This window comes from Ornithodoros turicata, chromosome 4 (genome assembly GCF_037126465.1).
Source record: "Ornithodoros turicata isolate Travis chromosome 4, ASM3712646v1, whole genome shotgun sequence".
In the NCBI taxonomy this organism is placed as follows: Eukaryota; Metazoa; Arthropoda; class Arachnida; order Ixodida; family Argasidae; genus Ornithodoros; species Ornithodoros turicata.
In genome coordinates, this window is record NC_088204.1 from 54859675 (window position 1) to 54882428 (window position 22754).

The following is a 22754-nucleotide window of genomic DNA, read 5'->3' on the forward strand; positions in this document are numbered from 1 at the left end:
AAATACGAATCCAATATCGCAAATATTAGATTCGAAATTTCAAATATTTGCGCACCTTTACCAAAAAGACCTAATGGTCGCATTCTTTTTCGCTGTCTCAAAACTGATGCTTCTGTAAAGTTCTAATAAGCCTTTGTAGCGAAAATGCAAAACAGGTATCGAAAAGTAACATCACTTAGCCCGCTTCTCAGGGTTTCATGGACGGTTTGCAACTTTCGTACTCAACAAGCATTTTTTCGGAGTTAAATGCTGCTGTATTTTTAGTTCTCAGCATCTTTCATATTTGTCACTGCAAAATGGGGCATGAAAAACTAAGTTAAATTATCGAGGAAGGCTGCCTCGAGGCATTTCCTTCTTTTTTTGTTACCAGGGCTGTATGTATATAATGCGACATTCCAGGTTACGCATGCGTAACATTACAGTTCGGCACTAGAGTGAAAAACTAGCCTGCACGATATCTTGTTTACTGCTTCCTGCGGAACTGTACACTATATTGCGGTGCAAAGCAGAGCAACGGTTACACTGAAGTTGCTGTGAATTGGGGTAGTTGGCGGGAAAGTTCCACTGAAGCATACACACGCATAAACCCAGTAACGAGAGACATTCCTCGTTTATTTACTCCCGCATTTACAATGAGTAATGAGCTACCAGATTCAAGTTATTTGTTTTATGTAAAGCTATATGCGTTGAATATGTAGAAAACAAAAATAAGGCACATCCTTTGCACATGTAGAAGACATCCCACATGTCTCACAGTGGCTATTGGACACTAGTAATGAAATGGCACCACTTGGCACGTTCAGATGAGGCGAGAGTCTTGGAGGTGTCTCACGAGCACCTGGTAGACAAACTTGTACTGGGCGAGTGTTTGCACACTCAACATGCGCTGCATACGCACCAGCGTCAGCGCCCGCGGTATATCCATGGGCACGTTGTGGTCCAAGCAGAAGAGCAGGATGTCACAGAGAATGGCAACACCTGTGCGGCCAACGCCAGCCGTACAGTGCACCACCACTGGAGAGTTGCTCCATGGGGAAAGTCGACGCAGGGAGTCCACCTCCTCCATGAAGCCCAGAAATCCCTGCACGTTGCCCGGGCAGCCGTGGTCCGGCCAGTCCGTGTACCTTAGGTGCCACACCTCGCGGCTGCTCCTCACCGCAGGACGACTCAACACCAACGAGGACGTCACGGCCACTGACGACGACACCCACCCTTTGCAGACGACGTGGTACGCGCCAAACGTAAGGGTCTCGCCCTTGTCCTTTGGCCAGTACTGATGGCACTTGTCACGCCCTTGGTTGTCTCGCGTCTCGGTCAGCATTACAACCACCGTGACGTGATTCTCCCACACCATCTGCCAGAAACTTTCTGCGGTGCTCTCCATGGGTCCTTGTGCCGCGATGTAAAACCTCTGCTGCTCACCCACGCTGGCAGACACGTGCGACGCATTGATGTAGCCCGTTCTGTTGTCAGTCGATGGAGTGAGCCTTACGCGGTTCTCTTCGTACGGCAAGACGTCGCTGAACCGGTTGCGAGACGCGTTCTCTGGCATCAGTGCCGTGCTCAGGTCTGCATCGAGCCGTTTCTTGGTAATCCTCTCAAACTCTAGGAAAACCTGCCCCTCTGTGAGGTAGCTCTCGAGGACTGCATCCACGTTGCCATCACCGTTTCTGTACGCGCCTTGAGAGTGTGGCCTTGTTACTGCCAGGCCATTCATGGCTGCCATCATCATGGGTCCAACTGGGGCCTCCTCAGTTTGTTCCGAGGCTAAAGATGCTTGAACTCTTTCACCTGTAGATACACTGCTCGTGCGCGCACTCCAAGACTCTCCAATGGTGACGTATGTGGTGTGGATAGGTTTTGCACACACTTGCTCGTAAAAGGAAGGTATCTCAACATGGGCTCTTCGAGACAGCAGACCAGTATCTAAGGTGTTTCTCGTCAGGTCGGGTGTGCTTGAGCTGGACCTCTGTCCATATGGATAAGGAGGAGGTGGTTTGTACTGAAACGACATATGCGCTGTTGCCAGTTCTGGAGTGCTGTACGTGTGCATAGGAGGCCCTTCATTTAAGTTTGAAAGCGAGTCTCTCAGTTCTGTGAGGTCCACAAAGTTCCCATACTGTGAGCAGGACAAAGGAGGCAACAGAGGATGGTTCTTGTGGCTTGAGAGGTCATTGAGGCTCACACTTGTCGTACCATACTTTGTTCGAATGGCAGTTTCGTAGTCCGGAGCTTGACGATACGAAGGTAATCGTTTCAGTGACTCTGCAGTGCTGTTGCAATCATCCGTCTGCACAACGTCTCTGTTACTGCTTTCTTCTGCAGGCTGAGCGTTACTGGCTCGGTTTCCATTGAGGTCCCACGATGCCCTTGGCAGGGTAGCTTTTGTTTCACTCTCTTTGGCGGACATAAAGAACTTGTGCTGTTGAACACACATCTTCCACACATACTTTGCTGTCTCCACATCTGGGAGATAAAACTGAGCCGAGGACCGCGTGTCACGAGCCTCGATCCGAAAGCTCTTCTTATGGTGTACAAGATCTACGATCTCATCCCAACCGTAGACCGTGTCGTGCTTTGCCGTTATACCTTTGACCGAGATGCCGAGGACAACCTGTTCTCCTGCTGCATCTCTGACTTGGAACAACTCCTCGCCATAGCCAGTTAGCCTTTGAACAGCCAGGATATAGTAAACTTCTGCCAGTGAATGGTGAATCCCCTGTAAATTTCGATGTGCCTGGACTATCTGCTCCAACAATACCTCCTGATTGTCAATCCGTTTCGGGAGCAAGACGAAGTTCTTTAGATAGTCTGGAGTGTGATGCTCAGGCCGGTGATCTCCAAACTCTGCCTGAAGGCTGTAGCTGGCTAATTGAATCGCTTCTTCTCTGGTGCAAGGCAGTTTACCTTCGATAACGTCCGATTTAAGGTGCGAGAAGTAGTAATACCTGGTGACGTCGTTGTGCAAGCGGTCGACGTCGAAAACATGGAACATAACACCCAAGTAGAGCGTGCACTCGCTGGAGTATTTGTCCAGTTGTCGCTTAAGGGGTCTCTCCAGATCCACCCAACGAAGTTCACCTTGCTTGCTCTGATAGCGAAGTCCAAAGTATTCGGCCTGTTGGATCTGAAGCCGCTGGCAAACGTTGTTCAGACATTCCTGACCCAGTGTGCGGGAAGATACGATGCATTCGACAGTTGAATTCTCGAGAAGTTTCACAGCGATCACGCATAAGCTCTTGGAAGCAATACTGTATTGCTTGCTTTTTTTCAGTTTCAATTTGAACGGCATAGTGAATCGTAACGATCGTACCTACTGACATTGTCTGTACGCCCTACATGACAGCTCTGTGTGACGTAGGCTTAATGGATATGCATAGGCCAAGTGCTGCCAGAAGTCGCCAGGCCATGTAGTGTATCACCGTCATGTGTTATAATAGAGGGCTACAGCCCCTGGTAACTGAAGTCCCTAATGCAGAGCAACAGCATTCCGAAGAACAACACTAGCATAACAAAGGTGGGAAAGCATTTGGCTGTCGGTCAATATACTTGGATTGGATTGTCTCGTCTCGTGCGGGTTTAGGGCGCCATCTATGCATTGAGCCAGCCACGCCTGGGACACTCACACTCGTCGGGTATGAGTTGCAGAGTAGAGCAGATTGCACCTAATCCCTTTTAATGCAGGGCGGCCTTCAAACAGAAGTCAGAGCTGCAGCCTTAGTAACGATGCTAGTGTAGCGGATTGTGATTTGTTCCCACTTGACCAGATGGCGCAGCCTTCGCACGAGCCATTCGGGGCATACAATCGGGCGGCGCTGTTTCGGTTTCGTTATCACAGTGATTATGTCTTAGTGATTATTCTTATTCTTCTTGTTCTTAGCGATTATGTCACAGTGATTATGTCTCTTTCATTGTTTTTGGTTGACATGGGACGAATCCAGAATTTCCCGAATCCGAAACCGAATCCAAGGAAGGTTCTGCGAATCCACGAATCTTATGAATCTCGAGCCTTTCGAATCCTTTATTTAAAAAAATAATTTTAAAAGCCAGGGAAAAAAAAACACTTCTACCGAAAAATGTTTTGAAGCAGAATTTGATATATTTGTTTAATGCAAAACAAATTAAATAATAGTTCACTTTCAGGAGGAAACATACTCATATACTTCTCCCTAAGTGTAATTTAAGTCCAGGAAATACATAAACCATCGAGTCTGAATTTCTTCTATAAAAGTAAGCAACAATCAAGAACCAAACCGTGTCACTTTTAAACTTGTAATGTCGGAGTTTTATGCTGTGCTTCTGGTGCGCCCCGGGGCCCGCAGGCTAAGCAGACTTTCGGCGGACTCCGGAGGCACCAATTTTATAAAGAAACAAACAAACGTGGTTGGATGATTCAAAAGATTCGATTCGTTGTTTTGTGCAATGGGGATTCGGATTCGCGAATCTCGAATCCGTGCCTAGCATTCGGGGATTCGCGGATCCGATTGGCTCATCCCTAGTTTTTGGCTTCGGCTTCACTGGTCGTTTGTAGCTTGTAGGCAGGGGCAGATCCAGGGGGGGGGGGGTGCCCTCCCCCCCCCCCGAGACATACTTCTACCCTCCATTCCGGCAGATTTTCTTGCCGCACGGTGGCGTTCCTCTACAGCTTGCTAAGCTTCGCAACATGTAGATCATAAATAAAATTCTGGTGTGAAATGAAAGCGCAGCAGCTCGCCGTCTTACATGGCGACCCCCCCCCCCCCCGAGGATCTTCCCTGGATCCGCCCCTGCTTGTAGGGCTCTACATTCGAGCAGAACGTGTTGCAGGGCCCCGTTGCCTCAATGACTGGCAGGTGGTATCGATGTTTTCAAACATTTCACTCCTCCTAGCATTTGTCAGTAGACCCAATTCACGCTTGAAAGAGGAGTGCACTTCCACTGTCACCTCTCCATATAAGCGAGACTAGTTTATGTTCGTTGTAGTACGCGAACCTCCATTTTTTTTATTACGTTCCTTCTCCAGTCTCCTGCTTCGATTTTGCTCCTTCGGATATGATTTTGGCCTACCCTTTCCTTTGCGAGCTGTGTGTCGTCTCGTTCAAGTGCTGTATTTTCTGTTGTATTGGTTGACTTTGTTTATTCATCCAGGCTTGAGGCCGCAGAATCTTAGGTGATGAATACTCTCTTTGTTATGAACATCTCCGGCAAGTGAATCAGTTTCCCAAAACTTTGTATCTCGGGAGCTGAAAAATTTGACCAGTTCATTTGTCCCTGAATAGCCACGTTTGGTGTTGCCAAGCTCAAAGAATCTATGTATTTTCAAAGTTCTCTTTGGTACTGATCTAGGGTTTCTGGTAGTAGCTGGGGCAAATGATGACAACGTGATGACAACGCGTTAGCTAAACGTTCATCTTGCTTGTAATTGCTTCCCTTACGCTTGTTTTCTGCTTCTTATATTTGTATACAGGGTGTCCCAGAAAACGTGTCATTGAATTATAATAAAAAAACTACGCCACCTACAATCATGCGATCAAGAGCATTTGTTCTTATTAGGTTTTTGCCACCTCCTAATGTGAATGTCATGTACTCCAAGTTTAATTATGTAAATATTTGCGAACTGAACTCGGAAATTTGCCAAGTAAAGGTCACTTTTTTACCCCACCAATATGAAGAGCGTGCCGAATTCACTCAAATTCATGATAATTCACAGTGATATTCACGAGCTATCCCATCGGAAAAAATAGCCGAATATCATGCTTTTCGGAGCACCGGACCATAGCGCGCGATGACTTTTTGAGCGCAATCGCTCTGAGTGCGACGAATGGAGGTTCCGAAGCCAGCCCACAGAGTGATAGTAGAAAAAGTAACAGTTCCTAAAATTGGGAGAGGGAAAGCATTATCCCAGCGAAAGTCGGACGTGATAAGCCGTGCCTCTTTTATCCCTTTCTGCGATATCGGGGAGGGCTGGGTTTCCAACCTCCTTTCGTCGGACTGACAAAGATTGCGCTGAAAAATTCATCGTGCGCTATTCTGTGCGACCTCCGTAGAGCATGATGTTCGGCTATTTTTTCCGATGGGATAGCTCCTGAATATCCCTGTCAATTATCATTAATTTGACTAAATTAGACACGCTCTTCACATTGGTAGGGTAAAAAAAGTGACCTTTACTAGGCAAATTTCAGACTTAAGCTCGCAAAAATTTGCATAATTAAACTTACGTTACACGAGATTCACATGAGGAGGTGGCAAAAACATAATAAGAACAAATGCTCTTGACCACATGATTCTAGGTGGCGTAGTTTTTTTTATTATAATTCAGTGACTCGTTTTCTGGGACACCCTGTATACTTTGACTAGTATTTTGAGTTGTAGAAGGTCCGGGATCAATTGGAGAACATTGCAGTTTAAACTGCCACACGACATGAGACACAAACTCAGCCACTCGCGAAATTCTCGGAGAACGCACGAGACACGTCTGAACACGCCAGAGACGAAGCACAACTGACGACGGCTCCAGCTGACGTGACGGGCTCCGCGGCGGCTGCCAGACCTCCATAGCTCCCAGCCTTTGCGGCTCTAAAAAAATGTTTTCACGTCATAACCACGTGTTATTACTGCGTCAGGTATCATAGATATACCCATTGACCAAAGGACATCGCGCGCTCACCGAATGGGTGGAAGTTTGGAAATAGCAGTGTGTCGGATAAAATGGAATCGGAAAGTGGAAGAAAAAGAAACGAAACTTTAATACGTAAGACAAACGTCTGACATTGCCAAAGGTGTAGCGTCGAATGCCTCCGACGGAACCCTCTGTTTTTCCCCGCCCGTCTCGGCCGTCTCGGGTATCGTGCCCTCCTCGCTCTCGTGCGCGCGTACTTTGACCGCTGCGCTAACACGCTAACACGGCCCCGGTGTAAAACATTGCGTCCTCGCAATCTTCGCCGGTGACGTAATCCAATAGCCATCGAGGTGGGCATCTCCTGCGTTTGTGGCTTCCGACGGGAGCTCTGAGCGGTACTTCCGAGGAAGCGGGTTCTGCTATATCAGGGGTCAGGGCTGATGGATCCTCGTCAGGTTGGCTGTCCGAGGCAAACTCGTCAAATATCTCGCTGAGGTCGTAGTCATGCTCCATGTGATGAGGTTCGCGGTAGGCCTTGATTTTCATGGCAGTGGCGATTTTCTTTTCAGTTTGCCCATTCGGCAACGAGCGTTCAATCGTGTAAGCGTTGTCCTCGTCATTCGTTATTGTGTAGGGTCCCTCATAGAGACTTCCAAACTTGCCGTTTCTCATTCCGTTGGAGAAGAGGATCTTGTCTCCTATCTTGTATGTTGGTGTCCGGTGTCGACAGTCGAAACTCTTTTTCATGGCTTGTAAATACTTTGTAAGGCTGACGTGTGCGTCATTACGCGCATCTTCAATGTCGATGGCTGGATTGCCTGGGCTGACATGAAGTGCGTTCTCGATGTGCCGTCGGGGTGAGTAATTAAAGAGCAGCTGGAATGGCGATGTTCTTAGTCCTGCATGGTCGGTGACGTTCACTTGGAATGTTGAGCGTTTGAGATAGGCGCTCCAGTGATCGATGTCACCGTCGATGTTTTTCCGGAGTACTGGCAAGATTTTGCCGTTGGCTCTTTCTACAAGCCCATTAGTCTCAGGTGCGTAAGGTATGGTGGTCCGTCGTTCAATATATCGGTCGGCGAAATATCGTGTTGCTGCTGCAGATATAAGCACCTTGTCGTTGTCTGTGACGACCACTCGAGGTGTTCCGTACGTATCAATAATGTCCTCCTCAAAGAATGTGAGGAAATGCTCAGTGGATTTACTGGGAACAGCGCGTGTTACAATGAACCGCGTGGTGAGGTCAACAGCTGTAATGAAATATTTGTTCGGATCCTCCGTGTTTATTGGACCAACGTGATCAATAGCGACGTGGTCAAATGGTGTCGTAGGTGGTGCTCGGGGTTGCAATGTGCGCGTTTGTACACCGGGCACGTGGTTATACTCCTGGCACTTCGGGCATCCCTTCACGTATGTGTGTGTATCTTGCGACATTGTCTTCCAGTAGTACCTTCGCTGAATTTTTGAAAGTGTTCGTGGAGCATCGCTGTGGCCATCTTTGTCGTGGTAGCATTTGAGGACAGCGTGCTTGAGTGATCGTGGTATGACGGTGCGCATTATGCGAGGTGTCTCATTTGGAGAGATTGACATAAGAGTGCCGTTTACAAGGGAGTAGTGTTCCTTCGCTGCGGATGGACAGTCAGAGGTTTCGAGGTCGTCTATGATAGGTTTAAGTGCTGGATCCTGCCTTTGTGCGTCGTTGAGGCGAGAGTCCGCTGCACGAAGAACTAGGAGATTGTGAACTTCGTCGGGTATTCTTGACAACGTGTCGGCAACGGTATTTTGCTTGCCGGGTGTGTGTCGGATTGTGAAGTTGTACTCCATCAGGTCGAGCATAAGCCGTGCGAGGCGTCTGTGTGGCGTCTGTTTCGTCATGATATGTGTAACGGCCCAGTTGTCGGTGAAAACATCGAAGTGTGTCAGTCCTTGAAGGTAGCAGTGGAACTTGTCAGTCACAGCCCAGTGCAATGCGATGGCTTCAAGTTCAGTTGAATGCTTGTTTTCGTCCGATATAGGAACCTTCTTGCTGGCGTATTCTACAATACGGGCAACTTTACCCTCTCGCTGAACCAAAACAGCTCCAAAAGCTTGGTGTGATGCGTCAACATGGACTTCTGTGGGAAGCTCAGGATTGAAGGTTGAAAGTATGGGCGCTTGCATCAGACATTGTTTGAGCGTGGTCATTGCGGTTTCGCAGGCGCTAGTCCATACGAACTGTGCGTCCTTCTTTGTCAAGTCGGTAAGAGGACGGGCAATCTTCGAATAGTCCTTGATGCATTTTCTATAGTACGATGTTAGTCCCAGGAATGACCGCAGTTCCGTCTTGTTATGTGGTGTAGGGTACCTTTCGATCGCTTCTGTGCGGTGAGGATCGATAGAAAGTCCCGCGGGTGAAACAATGAGACCCAAAAATTGAATGGCGGAACTCATAAAGATGCACTTGGTAAAGTCAGTTCGTAGTCCAAGTTCACAAAGAGTGTGCAGCGTTTCGGAGACAAGCTCAATGTGGTGATCAACGTTATCAGTGAAAATGCAGATGTCGTCAATGTAAACTTCAACATGTCCCGTGCTCGTAAGGTGTCTTAAGCCGTCATTCATGACACTCTGCATCGTTGCTGGCGCATTACATAGTCCGAAAAGCATACGGTTGGGCTCGTAATGTCCATTCTCGGTGACGAATGCAGCCTTTGACTTATCGGATTCCTTGAGCAGAATGTTGAGGAAAGCCTTCTTGATATCCAGTTTTGTCATATAACGAGATCCTGCTATCTTGCGGAGTACAGTTTCAACGCGGGGCATGGGGTATGCATGCTTCACCGTCTTTGCGTTGAGATACCTGTAGTCAACACAGAGGCGTTTGGGTGTGGACACGTGGTGTGGCTGGTCGACTACGATGACCGGCGATGCATATGGTGATCGTGACGGCCTTATGATGCCTTTGAGAAGCCAGTTGGCAGTCTCTTCCTTGATGAATTTCCGGTTGACCTCTGAGGTAGAATAAGGTTGCATGCGTACCGGTTTGTCATCAAGAAGATCAATGGTGTGTTCCACGTGTGGGCAAAGTCCAAGTTCCGTACTCGGTTGCGTAAACGCTTCCAAGTTCGTTAGCAATGCGTTTTTTAGCCTCTCAAGCTCCTCTGTGGTTACGTTTTGTGAGGCCTGGAGACAGGATATTTTGCTTGCTATATCATCTTTTGATGGAAGACTTGGAATGGGTCTGTCGCGAGCTTGCCCTGTGTCGTTTTCCATGATCAGTTTTGTGAATCCCCCGATGTTGATAGCGTCAGGTTCAGTGCCTGTGTCGGTGGTGTGGCTGATGCTTGCAGCCTTGGGGTCGCTCAGTGGCGGAGTAGCAGAGAGCTGAGACGATTCGGACTCTACAAGCTCAACAGCAGGCGAGTGATTTGCGATTTCTGGTGTATCGATGTCTGCGGGTTTCGGTTTCGGAATCCATTCGAGAGTGTGTACGTTTCCGTGAAAGCGCTCAATATAATCAAAAGGAACTGCGCGTCGCCAGTCCAAGCCGACAATAAAGGGGTAGTTCAAACTGTCGACGACTCGAAGTTCGACGGTAGCTGTTGCCGATCCAATTGACACGGTCCCTTGGGCCAGGCCGACAGGGCTGTTGATTCCACCAAAGGGTCCCTTTAACGTGACGGTCTTGTTAGGGATGACGTCAATTTTGTGGAGCTTTGCGATGTCGTGAGATAGCAGTGTTGCAGCAGAGCCTGGGTCCCATAGTGCTAAGACATCTATGCCATTTATACTGGCTGGAACAAGTATAATGTCATGCGCAGGTGCATGATAAGAGGACACAACGTTATTGATTGCGTTTTCAGTGAGAGGCGGCGTTTGTCTTTGGAACTGGCCGTCACGGCTACGACGACGTTGCTGAGCTTCAGCCTTTTCCTCTTCCGTACGCGTGTCGGGGAGAGAACAGTCCTTTGCGCGGTGTCCGACGTTGAAGCACCTTGCACACATGTCTGGTGGAACAGTTGCAGGTTTAGCCTTCCTCAGGTGGTTGGCTTCGCATGCCGTCAGAAGGTTTCTGGTCCCGAACTCCTTCTTGGTCATTTCTGCTTGTTGTGAATGTCCTCGCTGTTCGTTGTTTGGAGTGGTCGGTGGAGGGAGTTTTGTGCACTGTGTCCGTAGATTGGCGATCAATTTCCCGAGCGTACTGTACCAGGTCGTTTACAGAACCTTGCCGGAGCGTGTAAAAGGCAGAGAGCATAGGTTTGTGTCTTGGTTCGAGAACACCGTCGATAATCCAGTCCACTATGTCAGGGTCAGAAAGTTGGTACTTTCCTTTCTTGATCCGTTGTAATCGGGCGTAAATGTAATCCACAAGGGGTTCCTTCTCGCGTTGGCGTCGTAGGTTGACGTGGTTCACCCACTGGCGAAACAAAAAGGGAATATCAAATTCTTTTTGCAGAGCGGTGATCCAGTCATTCCATTGTGTTAGCTTAGTGCCCTCGGTTTTATGCCATTCCAATGCGCGTCCTCGAAGTCTTGATATAGCAGAGCTGAGCGTTGCGCTGTCGCTCCATCCGGACCTCTCTCGTAAGGACTGCACAGCGGAATGCCAGTCTTTGAAACAGTCGGCGTCGTTCCCGTAGTAGAGTGGTAGCGTAGACGTCAAGTCTGGCATCGTAGTTACCTGCAGTGCGGTTGCGTGTTGCTGTTCGAGAAGTTTGGTGATCGAGCTCAATGCAGTTGCCAGCATGTTGATGACGGTGGGGTCGTTAGGGCTAGCGTTGGGTGTGGCCCCAAAAGGTTCCAGAACAGGCGGTGTCGTAGTGGAGGTAGCAGTTGTAGCGGTGGTAGCGATGGTGGCAGTGGCCGATGCGGTTTTCCTCGTCGCCATGTCGGATAAAATGGAATCGGAAAGTGGAAGAAAAAGAAACGAAACTTTAATACGTAAGACAAACGTCTGACATTGCCAAAGGTATAGCGTCGAATGCCTCCGACGGAACCCTCTGTTTTTCCCCGCCCGTCTCGGCCGTCTCGGGTATCGTGCCCTCCTCGCTCTCGTGCGCGCGTACTTTGACCGCTGCGCTAACACGCTAACAAGTGACAAACGATGACAAACTGCGCTATTTGATAAAAGAAAATGTGAGAATGACAATGACGAAGTGTCTTCGGGATAAAAGGACGCGACTGGATTTCTAAATATATTTGTAGGAAAGGATGACTCAAATTCAGAACAAGTGTTTAATCCAAAACGAACGAGCAACTGTTCACGAGCTCGAGCTCTGATGATTAACGAAACTGGGCGCAGGTGGGGTCAGGTGATCCTCATCCTCTTCGCAATTTCTTATATTCCTGCGGCGGAGATATGGCGAGCATCTGGCTAGATCTCCAGTTTGTGCAGAAGCTGTACCGGTCGCCGTAGGACAGATCCACTAGGGAGCATGACTTTACATGCACGGATGACGCCGTCACGTCCTGGCTGAATCTCTGTGACGCGTGCAAGAGGCCACAAGGCTCTGCTGAGAGGTTTAGAAGAAAGGAGTACCAGTTCGCCCACCTGGAATGGCACGGTGGAACTGTACTGGAAGCGATGGGCAGACGGTAGCTCGGAGATGTATTCGCGAGTCCATCTGCGGCAAAATTCGTCGAGCAAGGTTTGTCGAAGCTGCATCCTTTCAAGGAGCGAGGAGCGCGTATCATTGACCTCGCTGCCTGTGTCTGAACAGTCCGGTAAAACAGTTAATCGTTTTCCGACAAGAAAGTGGGGGGACACAGAGGAGAAAAATCCTTGGGGTCGTCGGACATGTACGTTAGAGGCCTAGGGTTGATTATGGCTTCGATTTCGGTGAGGACGGTGGTCATCTGCTCGAAGGATAGGCACGTTCGACTGAGGGACTAGCGCAAAGCGTCCTTCACCGACCTCACGAGGCGCTCCCAGAACCTGCCCCACCTGGGTGCGCGTTCAGCAATAAAGATCCATTGAATGTGATGGTCGACACAGTAGCGTTGGAGGGGCGCAGCATGAACGAGGCGGTGAAGCTCTGCAATGTCTTGTGACGCCCGTTTGAATGTTCGGAACTTGTCCGAGTACACTTTGCACGGAATTGATCTTCGTGCAACGAAGCGTCTAAATGCCTGGAGGAAGTCGGCAGCGCCCATTGATGAAGTCAGTTCCAATTCCAAATGTACGGCGCGTGTAGTAGCACAGGTGAACAAGGCTACGTACGATTTCAGACTCGAACTTGGCTGATCCGTGCAGCAATATATGGGACCGGCAAAATCAATACCAGTAGCGTAGAAAGGCGCAGTCTGGGAGGAACGATCGGATGGAAGAGGCGCCGTTTGTTGGTGCAAATTGGAGCTGCCAAATCGTCGACACCAGAGCCGTGTATGCCAAAGGGAGTCTGGCCATTAATGGAACATGCCTATTCCTGGAGCTCCACCCACTTTTTGAGCTCTCTGGCCAATCACGAGCCAAAATACAGTTCGCTATTAACCCCAGGCTATCCAATCTATATATTACCTGTATTAACTGGGTGCCGACATTTTCGGGAAACTGGATTGGATTAGATTGAATAGGATATTCCCTGACGACCTAGCAACATAATGGATTTTGCGTCCACTTTTAACGGCGCCATCTGGATGGTGAGGGGCACGCCGGGAAGACGCAGAATAGCAGAAGTAGCAGAAGGCAGAAGTGATTGCTAGCAGAACCGCCGCTAGCAGAATTGGCCGGCAGAACCGCTAGTTGGAACAGACTGCCGGTATTATACGTATTTTAACTATGAAACATAACAAGACTGAACCAAGAACGGGCACAGGTGTGTATATGAATATAAGTATGTCATAAAATGAAAATTTTTGGCCATTTGTAGCGTTTTTCTCGCTATTTGCCTGTGGTCGCTGTCGTTACTAGGCCTAACAAGGACGACGAAACATATTATTTTCAGGTAAACATCGACACTGGAGCGTAATTTAAAGGGATTTGCAAGATAATTGCAACAGAATGTACACTTACGGAATAAAATTGACGTAATTTGTGAAAAAAAATTGTCATGAAATCCTCGCTTCGCCGTTCCAAGCTACGCCGCCATTTTCGGGAAAATTTTGGTGTCATGGCGGTCCGCATAGAAAACAGCAGCCAATGAAAAACGCTCAATTTGATTGACAGGTCGAGCCCCTTTTTTAGGCTCCTCCTAATGGCCAGACTCCCTTTGGCATACACGGCACTGGTCGACACGTGACACACGTATAGATGACTATCTCCACTGTTTGACGTCCCCTTAATACCCAGAACCGTTCTCGTAGTTGAGCAAGAGTGCCCTGCACCCCAGCATGGTGCTGTTGAATGTGGATATGTGTCACCAGGAGCCTAGTAAAATGGTGCCTGCCAGGTAGAATTATGGGATATATCGAAGACTTGTCCAGGTCGCTGAAGACAAGTCTGGTTTTGAGTCGAAGAATACCGTCAGAATCTGAGAAAATCACGAAAGTCTTGAGAGAGTCGTGTCTTTCAGGATGCAGACCGAAAGCTTCTAGTTGCACGGCCTTATACCAATAGTGTTCCGCTATTTGTTGTTCGTCAAGTGATAGGGAGAGAGATCGCCGGTCTGGGGCGCTAGGCGACCTTTGGCAACGTCGAACAAAACGGAAAATCCAGGCCGTTACGGTTATGACACGCATGTAGCTACTGTAGTCAAGGAGAGTTAAATGCTGAGAGGATACGTGAGTGTGCAGGACAGAGATCTCTTCAGGACATGAGCAAAGAGGCTGTAAACTCTGAGTTGATGAGCCGAGTGAGGAAGGCTTCGGAGGCCAGAGGGCAGGAGGTTGATGAAGCCATTGAGGTCCAGAGAGCCACGCATGGTTTCGCAGAAGCTGGGTGGCTGTAATTCGTCGCGATAGCAAATCAGCAGGGTTCTGATGCCCGGGACTGCCTCCAAAGGTCTGGAGGTACATAACACTGGATCTCTATAACGCGATTGCTGACAAATGGTGGGAGATTTGTTGGCGTTGTCCGAATCCACGACAGAGCAATCATGGAATCGGTCCAGTCGTGACATTGAGAGCGGGAGATGTTAGAAACTGCTGACGTAGTCTGAATTAGTCTTGAGGATAGTAAGGCGGCGAGAAGTTCTAGTCTCGGAAGAGTCTGACGCTTTAAAGGTGCCACTCTAGATTTGGCAACGACGAACGAAGTGCGTGTTGTGTCCGGGTTACGGAGGTAGACGACTGCTCCGTAAGCCAGGGGGCTTGCATCGCAAAATGTATGAAGATCAAAACTTTCGATGTTCGTAGAGACATCAGGATCCAAAAGCCGGGGTACCGAGTTTTGAAGTTTTGAAGCTTCGGGATTTCTGAACACCACCCTTGCCATGCGGTTGAGTGTTCCGGTCCAAGATGTGTATCCCATGAGGCCTTTTCCTCCCATAGGCGCTGAAAGAGAATCTTGGCAGATATAGTGAATGGCACCAAGAATCCAAATGGGTCAAATATGCGAGAGACGGCGCGTACGACTTGTCGCTTTGTGCATGAGCTAGACTTCAGGAACTCGAATACGGAAGACAGAGCACAGCATAGGTCATCGGTTGTGGTGCGCCAAGTAACTCCTAAGACGTTAACAGAAAGTGTCGTAGCACGGCTTAAACCTTGTTCTTCGAACTGTTTCTGACGTGCAGGTTCGTTGGTGAGCCACTTGCGAACTGGTAGACTTGCCTTATCGAAAATGCAGAGCTTGAGGGTAGTCGTCTGCGCCAGTAACAAGATCGTCGACATAGAAGTTATCTTTCAGCTTGCTGGTTGTCCAAGGGTACTCCAAGGCTAGAGACTGTAGGTGATGTTGAATTGTGGCGGCCAGAAGGAAAGTGCTGCTTGTGGCGCCGAACGGCACTCTTGTCATGCGCCATACTTCAAGGGGAGGGAGATCTCCGTCTACTGTAGGTGCCACCTTATACCAGACGAAGCGAAGGTAATCCCAGTCTTGATTGTCGAGGAAGATCTGGAGGAAAGCCTTCTCTATGTCCGCAACGATGGCGACCCTTTTAGAGCGGAAGCTGAGCAGAAGCCGCAACATGTCCGGATTGAGGTTGGGTCCTGAGGCGAGGAGATCGTTTAAGGATTGGGATCCTGGTCTCTTTGAGCTAATGTCAAAGACAATCCTCACTTTTGTAGTCTCCAGATCTTCGCGTATTACGGCATGGTGGGGCATGTGTATGCTTGAGAGACGAGGGACGAAGGGTTTACCCGTTCTGCATGGTCTAGATTAATATATTTTCGAATAGTTCTATCATATGTCTCGAGAAGGGTTTTGCTTTGACGGAGTTTCCTGGTTAGGACGTTAAGTCGTTTCAGAGCCAGCGACTGGTTATCAGCCAGAGTCTTGTTGCTCCCCTTCCATGGAAGAGGAACAGTGTATCGTTGTTCCGATAACCGGGTTGTCGCCGCGAATTGCTGAAGAACAGGATTCTCTTGGGGTCTGGCGGGGCAAGATATATCCTCAATCCCAAGATGTTCAGCATCCCAAAACCGTCGCAACCCCTGACTTATGGTAACGTCTGTCGCCTGTACATGTAATGCATGAGCCACTTGGGCATGAGGTTCGTGGTTCAACGGAGTAGGGCCCTGTAGGACCCAGCCCAAGATAGTTTCCACGGCGACTAGACATTTGCAAAGCTTGCGAACCTTTCCTGTTACGACGCTCCAGTAGTAGTCGCATCCTGTAACGAGTGAAATCCCTGGTATTTCGAGGCGATGAACAGTGTAATCTGCCAATGTCATGTTTGATTGGGAGAGTTCCTTGATGAGATTTCCATCGGAAATTGGGAGGCTTCCCATACACAAATCCTCAATCTCGAGTGCTTCGAGCTCTAAAGACTGCGCGCTTAAAGGTGATGTCAAGGCAACCTTGACACGACGTGATACGTTTTCGGTGTTGGCGCGACGTCCCAAAGCAAATACAGTATAGTGAGCTCTTCGTAGCCCGACGTAGAACAGTGGAGTTTGGCAGAGACACAGTTTCGGATGAAGGTGCGTTGGCTGCCCCCATTAAGAAGTATGCGTATGAGTCTTTTTCGGGATGATGACCTGGCAGATGCCGTTGCTCGTGCGGTCTGCAGTAAAATGACTGAGCTAGGATTGACGGTAGAAACATAGATGGAAGCGCGATCAGTGAGGGCTGCCATATCCTGAGAAGACACTGTCAGCTGGTCAGTAAGTGGTATGGCAGAACGTGGAGATATCAGAAAATGGTTAAAAATAGGGCTGTTCGGTGTAGCATACTTTAAAAGCGATAAAACCCCCGTGCCGGGGAACAAGTCAAAAGACGACACAACACACAGGCACAGGTATAGTGTACAGTGTACAGTGTATAGTGTACAGGTATAGTGTGCACAGGCATAGGTACAATAACTCTGTGCCTGTGTGTTGTGTCGTCTTTTGACTTGTTCCCCGGCACTGGGTTTTTTATCGCTTTTAAAGAGATATCAGATTCTGTTTACGGAAGAGACGTTTGCGGCTTGCGGATTCCTGCAGCATAAAGCGGTTAAGTGTTTACCAGAGCAGTTGCTACAGGACAGATTTCTAGCGGTTCGGCAATCCTTTGCAAGGTGCTTGTATTTGCCGCATTTGAAGCAACAGCCGGCTTGTTTCAGTTTAGTAATCTTTTGGTCAGGGGTTAGGAATATGGTGCAGGTGGAAACCGAATGCTGTTGTGAACCGCACAGTATACATCTTTGTATTCCTTTGTTCTGATGTGTGCGTCCTGTGGTTGCTGTAAGAGCGGCGGCTGATGAGTTTCTATGAGAATGTCCAGGAGGCAGAGCTAGCGCTGAACTACCAGAATCCTTGCGTCGAACTACCATCCTTTCTCTGTTTTCAATTTCTCGTCGAAGAAAGGCAAGCAGGGATATGAGGGTCGCAGACTCAACTAGAGTAGAACTGTCGTGATGTAATTCCGAGGAAGATGCCGCTTGTGGGGTATCCTCGTTAGCCTGATGCGATTCCGAGGAAGATGTCGCTTGTGTGTTACCTTCATTGGCCCCTGTTTGTCGGCGGTAATATTCAAGTTCCAAATGCGGAGGAAGTTTGCGTAGCAAAGCCGTGACAAGTACAATGCTATAGGAACTCTCCGGTACTCGAAGGCTTTTCAAGTTTCGCATCCGTACTGTAACTGTGTCGTATAACATGCGAAGTTTCGCCACGTCGTCGGAAGATCGCACCACTGGAAGCTCAAGAAGATTAGTCATGTGCTCTGATATCAGACGATCGGGATTTCCAAACTGCTGATGAAGAATTTGGATGGATGTACGATAATTTTCCACAGTGAGATCAAGACCTTTAATTGCGAGGTCTGCCTTCCCTTTGACTAGAGATCTTAAATACTGGAATCTTGCAATAACTGATAAGGTAGGATTCTGATGGACTCCAGAACTGAATTGGTCCCAGAAGGATTGCCAAGATGACAGTTCCCCAGTAAAGGGTTCAATTTGGAGCTTTGGTAATCGTGTCACGTTAGTGGACAATAGTAATGCCGTGTTGCTTTGGATTAGGGATTGGCGAGTGTTGTCAGTCGTTGGAAGACTCGTGTTCGAAAGATGGCGGTTCGCCCTGAGGGCAGCATCGGCAATAAGCTCCAGATACTGGTCACATCCTTCCGCTTCGGTATCGATTTCGTCATCGTCCACAAGGGCTGCAATCTGGCTATCCATACCTGCGAGTATAGCTGCCCTGTCGGTGAGAAGAGAAAGCTTGTCGAGAGGGGCTTGTTGAATTCAGGATGTCCTTGATCTCGTCGGTTAATCTTGTGATCCTGGCGCGGACAGGGGCCCGTTGTCGTTTTAAGCGGTCCATGATTGGAGAATCCTTTCGTGCAGAAGAGAAGAGGTGTGTATGCCTCCCGGGTTTCGGCACCAAAATATAGGAAAGGATGTCTCCAATTCAGAACAAGTGTTTAATCCAACACGAACGAGCAACTGTTCACGAGCTCGAGCTCTGGTTGTTGTTGCTCCTCAAGCGGGATGGCGCTTATCCGGTAGGGAGATTGGCCAGGACTACTGAGGTGCGGTCAACAGGATGTTAAAAAAGAGTTAGAATCGGTTAGGGCTGGAGATGAATGACATGATACTATGGAGAACAGCGCGGTCCCTAACGCCATTATGGGAGGCTCCAAGGGATAGCAGAGATGTCAGGGAGAGCTGAGCACCGATGGAGAGAAGAGGGGGGACGATAAGGCGACGACGAATGGTGACGTAGGAGGGGCAATCGAGAAAGAAGTGATGGACAGTCTCGGCTTGTCCGCAGTGCGGGCACGCAGATGCCGATTCGAGGCCAGCACGGTGAAGATAGAAGTTCAATGGGAGGGAGAGGCACCGAGCACGCGTTACAGAAGTTTCGAACTCACGGCAGCCAAAATGCTCAGGATTCCAACGGAATAAGAGGTGTTCATAGCCAGGACGTGGAGGGCGACGCCGCGCGAGTGAAAGGAAGCGTCTGTAGCGCGCCCGGACGATGTCAGCTATTGGAGGAAGGACATCCAGGATTGGCCCAGAGAGTGCCATATTAGCCCGGGTGTCAGCGGCTTCGTTGAGCGGGAGACCGCGGTGACCAGGAATCCAGGTGACAAGGAGATGGGAGATGTGGCTAGGTGCAAAAGCAACTAAGGTGGCGAGCAAGGGGCTTGTAGGGCTCTCAAGGGAGGAAATCACAGAAAGAGAGTCAGAGAGAAGGAGCACCATTTTGAAAGCGATGGGAACCCTCATCAGCGCTAGGAGCATGGCTAGAAACTCACTGTGAAAGACCGGTGTGTAGTCCGGGAGGCGGACGGGACTGTGCAAGTCGAGCTGCGGAATGACAATGCCAACTCCCGCCCGTTCCTCAGAGACAGATGCGTCCGTGGCGATGACCAGGTGATTGGGAAACTGATACATGTGAGTGTCAAGCTCTGCTTTCAAATAAGTGAGAGGGGCATGTTTGGCATCCGAATGAAAGATGCTGAGAACCTGGACAGAGGCTGGCGCGGGAGGCACAACCGGCTGGGGGACATGGGCAAGCGAAACGTTCAGGGGCGACAGGAGAGATTGGGCAAATAGCAACTGGGGAATATTGGATCTGCGCCACCGGCTGCTAGTCCAGGAACCCAAATCTCTGAGCGATTCAATGTGGTGAGGAGCAAGAGGGCTCATGCGCCAGAGACAGGAAAGTGTTCACTGTTAAAAGATGAAAGCGGGCTTTCAGTGGGAGCACACCCGCCTCAAGATACAGGGCGTCGTTAGCAGTATACCTGGGGAGGCCGAGACACATGCGGAGCGCTTTCCTCTCTAAGACGAGCAGCTTGCTTATCCGGTAGTCTGGGAGACGAGAGAAAAGGACACAGCCATATTCGAGGATGGGACGGACATAGCAACGATAGACATAAAGGAGGGCATTCCTGCGCATACCAACACGAATGCTGGAACAACGCTGGATGCAACCCAGTGCCGCGGAGGCTCTTCGGCTGATGTGGTCAATGTGGCGGCCCCAATACATCCTGTGATCATACCACACACCCAGATACTTCAGAGACTCAGGTTGGTCGATGCGATCGTTGCCTATCAAAAGATTGAAGCTGGGCACCACACCACGGAAGCCCACAGGCGGAAATAGGAGCACGGCACATTTCTGGACCTTTAGATTCAGATGAGCGGATGTGGTCCAAGCCACAATAGTGTCGATGTACTGGTGGGTCAGCGTGTACAACAAGTGCAGCGATGAGGCCGAGGCGAAAAAGGCGATGTCATCTGCGTAAGTGATTGTCAGAATATTCGCGTCCAAGGGAAGGGAGCTCATGAGTATGTTAAAGAGCAGAGGGGAAAGGACAGAACCTTGAGGCACCCCTCTAAACAGCTGATGAGGGGAAGAGACGAGGTGGCGGTCCGAGCATTGGAAAGATCTTCCAGAGAGAAAATTTCTGACCCAGGAGAGAATATAGGGAGGGATACGAACAGCAGCCAGCCTGTGCAGCAGAACGCGGTGCTCAATGCTGTCATATGCCTGTGCAATGTCTAACGTCACCAGAGCTGAGAAGTCCCCATCCTCCTGTGCGCGGCGTATTTGGCTCTCAAGGTTGACGTGACCCATCCAGACGGAACAGCGCTGACGGAAGCCGATCTGGCTACAGTTGTAGATATTATTGGACTCAACAAAATCAGACAACCGGCGGTGAATCACTCGCTCCACGGTCTTGCACAGGACAGACGTTAGCGCGATCGGTCTAATATTGTCAATGGCAAGGCCCTTGGACGCAACCTTCTTCAACAGGATAACCCTTGCTACTTTCCAGTCAGGGGGGATCCAGGACGAGCTCAGAGAGGTGTTGACAATTTCAAGCAAGACGTTGGGGTGAGCAGACCACAGAAATTTCATCATTCGAGCAGATACGCCATCCAGACCGGGAGCAAATGAAGGGAGCGCACGGATAATGCAGTCCAATTCGTCCCATTCGACTGCTACGAATCCAGGGTGCGGCGACACGGAGAACGGAGGAGGAGGAGGAGGTAGGGCAACAGTGTTATGGAAGCGCGCGGCGAGGCCCTTGGCAACATCTTCAAGACGAGACATGGCATCTGCATCGGATAAAACGTGAAGCTCGCCAGGTGAACATGAAGTCTGGCCCCGGATAAACGAGATGTGCCGGTGAAGAGCCCTCCGTTGTTTCGGGAGAGATAGGAAAGAATTGTGCTCGTTATGAAATGCACTCTTGGAAGAAGAGACAGTCCTCTTGAAAGTGGCCTTTAGGATCTGGTAGCGTGTCCAGTTGGCATAGCACGAGTTGGACAGCAGTTGCTTCCATGCAGCTTTCCGTCGCATATAATCCCTTGTACAGGTCTCATTCCACCAGGGAGCACAGTTGGAAGGTGAGCGTTTGCGCACTTGGAAAGAAGATGACCCAATGGCCTGGGAAATAATAGATACAGCAGCAGCAGCACGATCACCCATTGGCATGTTGTTGCCGGTCTGCAACAGCGCAGTAACTCTCTTTTCCTGGAGTGAGCGATTATGGCGGATGACGAGGGAGAGACGTTGGGCTGCCGAAGGCACCTCGAAGAAAACAGGAAGGTGATCACTAGATGTTCCACAGGAGACAACTTTCCATGACAGAACCGGAACGCGTGAGCTGTACAGCGTGAGGTCGAGAACGGAGCGCGAAGAACCGCGTGCAAAAGTCACTGACCCATCCTTTGCAAGAGAAAGGTTATGGTGACAGATCCAGTCCCACAGTTCGCTGCCCACGGCATCAGTCCTGTTATCCCACATGACATGATGCGAGTTGAAATCTCCCGCAACAATATAGTCGCCGGCCGTCTTGGAAACCACATGATCAAAGGTAGAGGAGGACCGAAATCCTGCCGGACAGTAAACGTTGATAAAACACAAGGGGCGATTGCACGGCATGCGGAGCTACACCGCTAGTACCTCGCAGTCTGCAGACATCACCTGCACAATGATACGCGACGAGTGAACAAGCCTAGAGGAAATGAGGGTTAGCAGGCCGCCACCTCTACAGGCACGCCTGTCCAACCGAAAGAAGTGCAAGCCAGGGAGAGAAAAGGAACGATAAGGAGCAAGCCATGTTTCTTGTAACAGTATCACATCGGGGGAGACAGAGGCGACTAAGGAATGTAAGTCAGGTAAATAGGTCGGAAAAAACAGAGTAGCAGTTCCACTGAAGGACGCGGACGTTACTCATCCCCGAGGATAGACTGAGCAACCGCAGCCGCAAGGACATCGCAGCCGCCTGTCTTGCCGCGGGTCTTGCTGCCGTTTTGACTGCCATTCTTATGATCGTGATTGTCACCGTTCTTGCTGCAGTTCTTAATGTTGTTCCTGTTGCGCTTGCCAACGGAGGCAGAGCACAGAGGTGGTGAAGGAGAGGCACCGCGCTTTGAGGTAGAGGGAACATCATCATCATCCATCATGGAATCTGCGACAGTACAATCAGGCAGAGAGAGCGGAGGAGGGATGGCGACGGGGTGAGAGGTAACGGGTGCAGGTGACGGCGGATGAACCCCGGTGTCCGCAGTGGGAGAGGAAGGAACCTTGGGAGCATCAGACAGCGCAGCCTCTGACAGAGTAGGGAACAAAGACGTGACCAGAGCGATCAATGGGCTGATCTCGTCCCTCAATTTGGACACCGCTGCCTCGACGGCGCTGG

The 22754-nt window shown here is 49.6% G+C and overlaps 2 protein-coding genes across 2 annotated transcripts; both read right to left on the reverse strand.

The window, feature by feature from the left end:
- Positions 1–591: 591 nt before the first annotated feature.
- Positions 592–3577, reverse strand: LOC135391572 (tyrosine-protein phosphatase non-receptor type 21-like). Its single transcript, XM_064621869.1, has one exon. It carries the CDS (start codon positions 3290–3292, stop codon positions 800–802), a length of 2493 nt encoding a protein of 830 aa, XP_064477939.1. The 5' UTR covers positions 3293–3577; the 3' UTR covers positions 592–799.
- Positions 3578–15284: 11707 nt separating this feature from the next.
- LOC135392447 (uncharacterized) lies at positions 15285–15776 on the reverse strand. Its single transcript, XM_064623157.1, has one exon. The coding sequence runs from the start codon at positions 15774–15776 to the stop codon at positions 15285–15287; it is 492 nt and encodes a 163-aa protein (XP_064479227.1).
- Between the last annotated feature and the right edge of the window lie 6978 nt (positions 15777–22754).

Bases quoted from the DNA above. Each gene is read 5' to 3' on its own strand.
- LOC135391572 (XM_064621869.1), bottom strand. From the start codon at position 3,292: ATGCCGTTCAAATTGAAACTGAAAAAAAGCAAGCAATACAGTATTGCT.
- LOC135392447 (XM_064623157.1), bottom strand. From the start codon at position 15,776: ATGCCCCACCATGCCGTAATACGCGAAGATCTGGAGACTACAAAAGTG.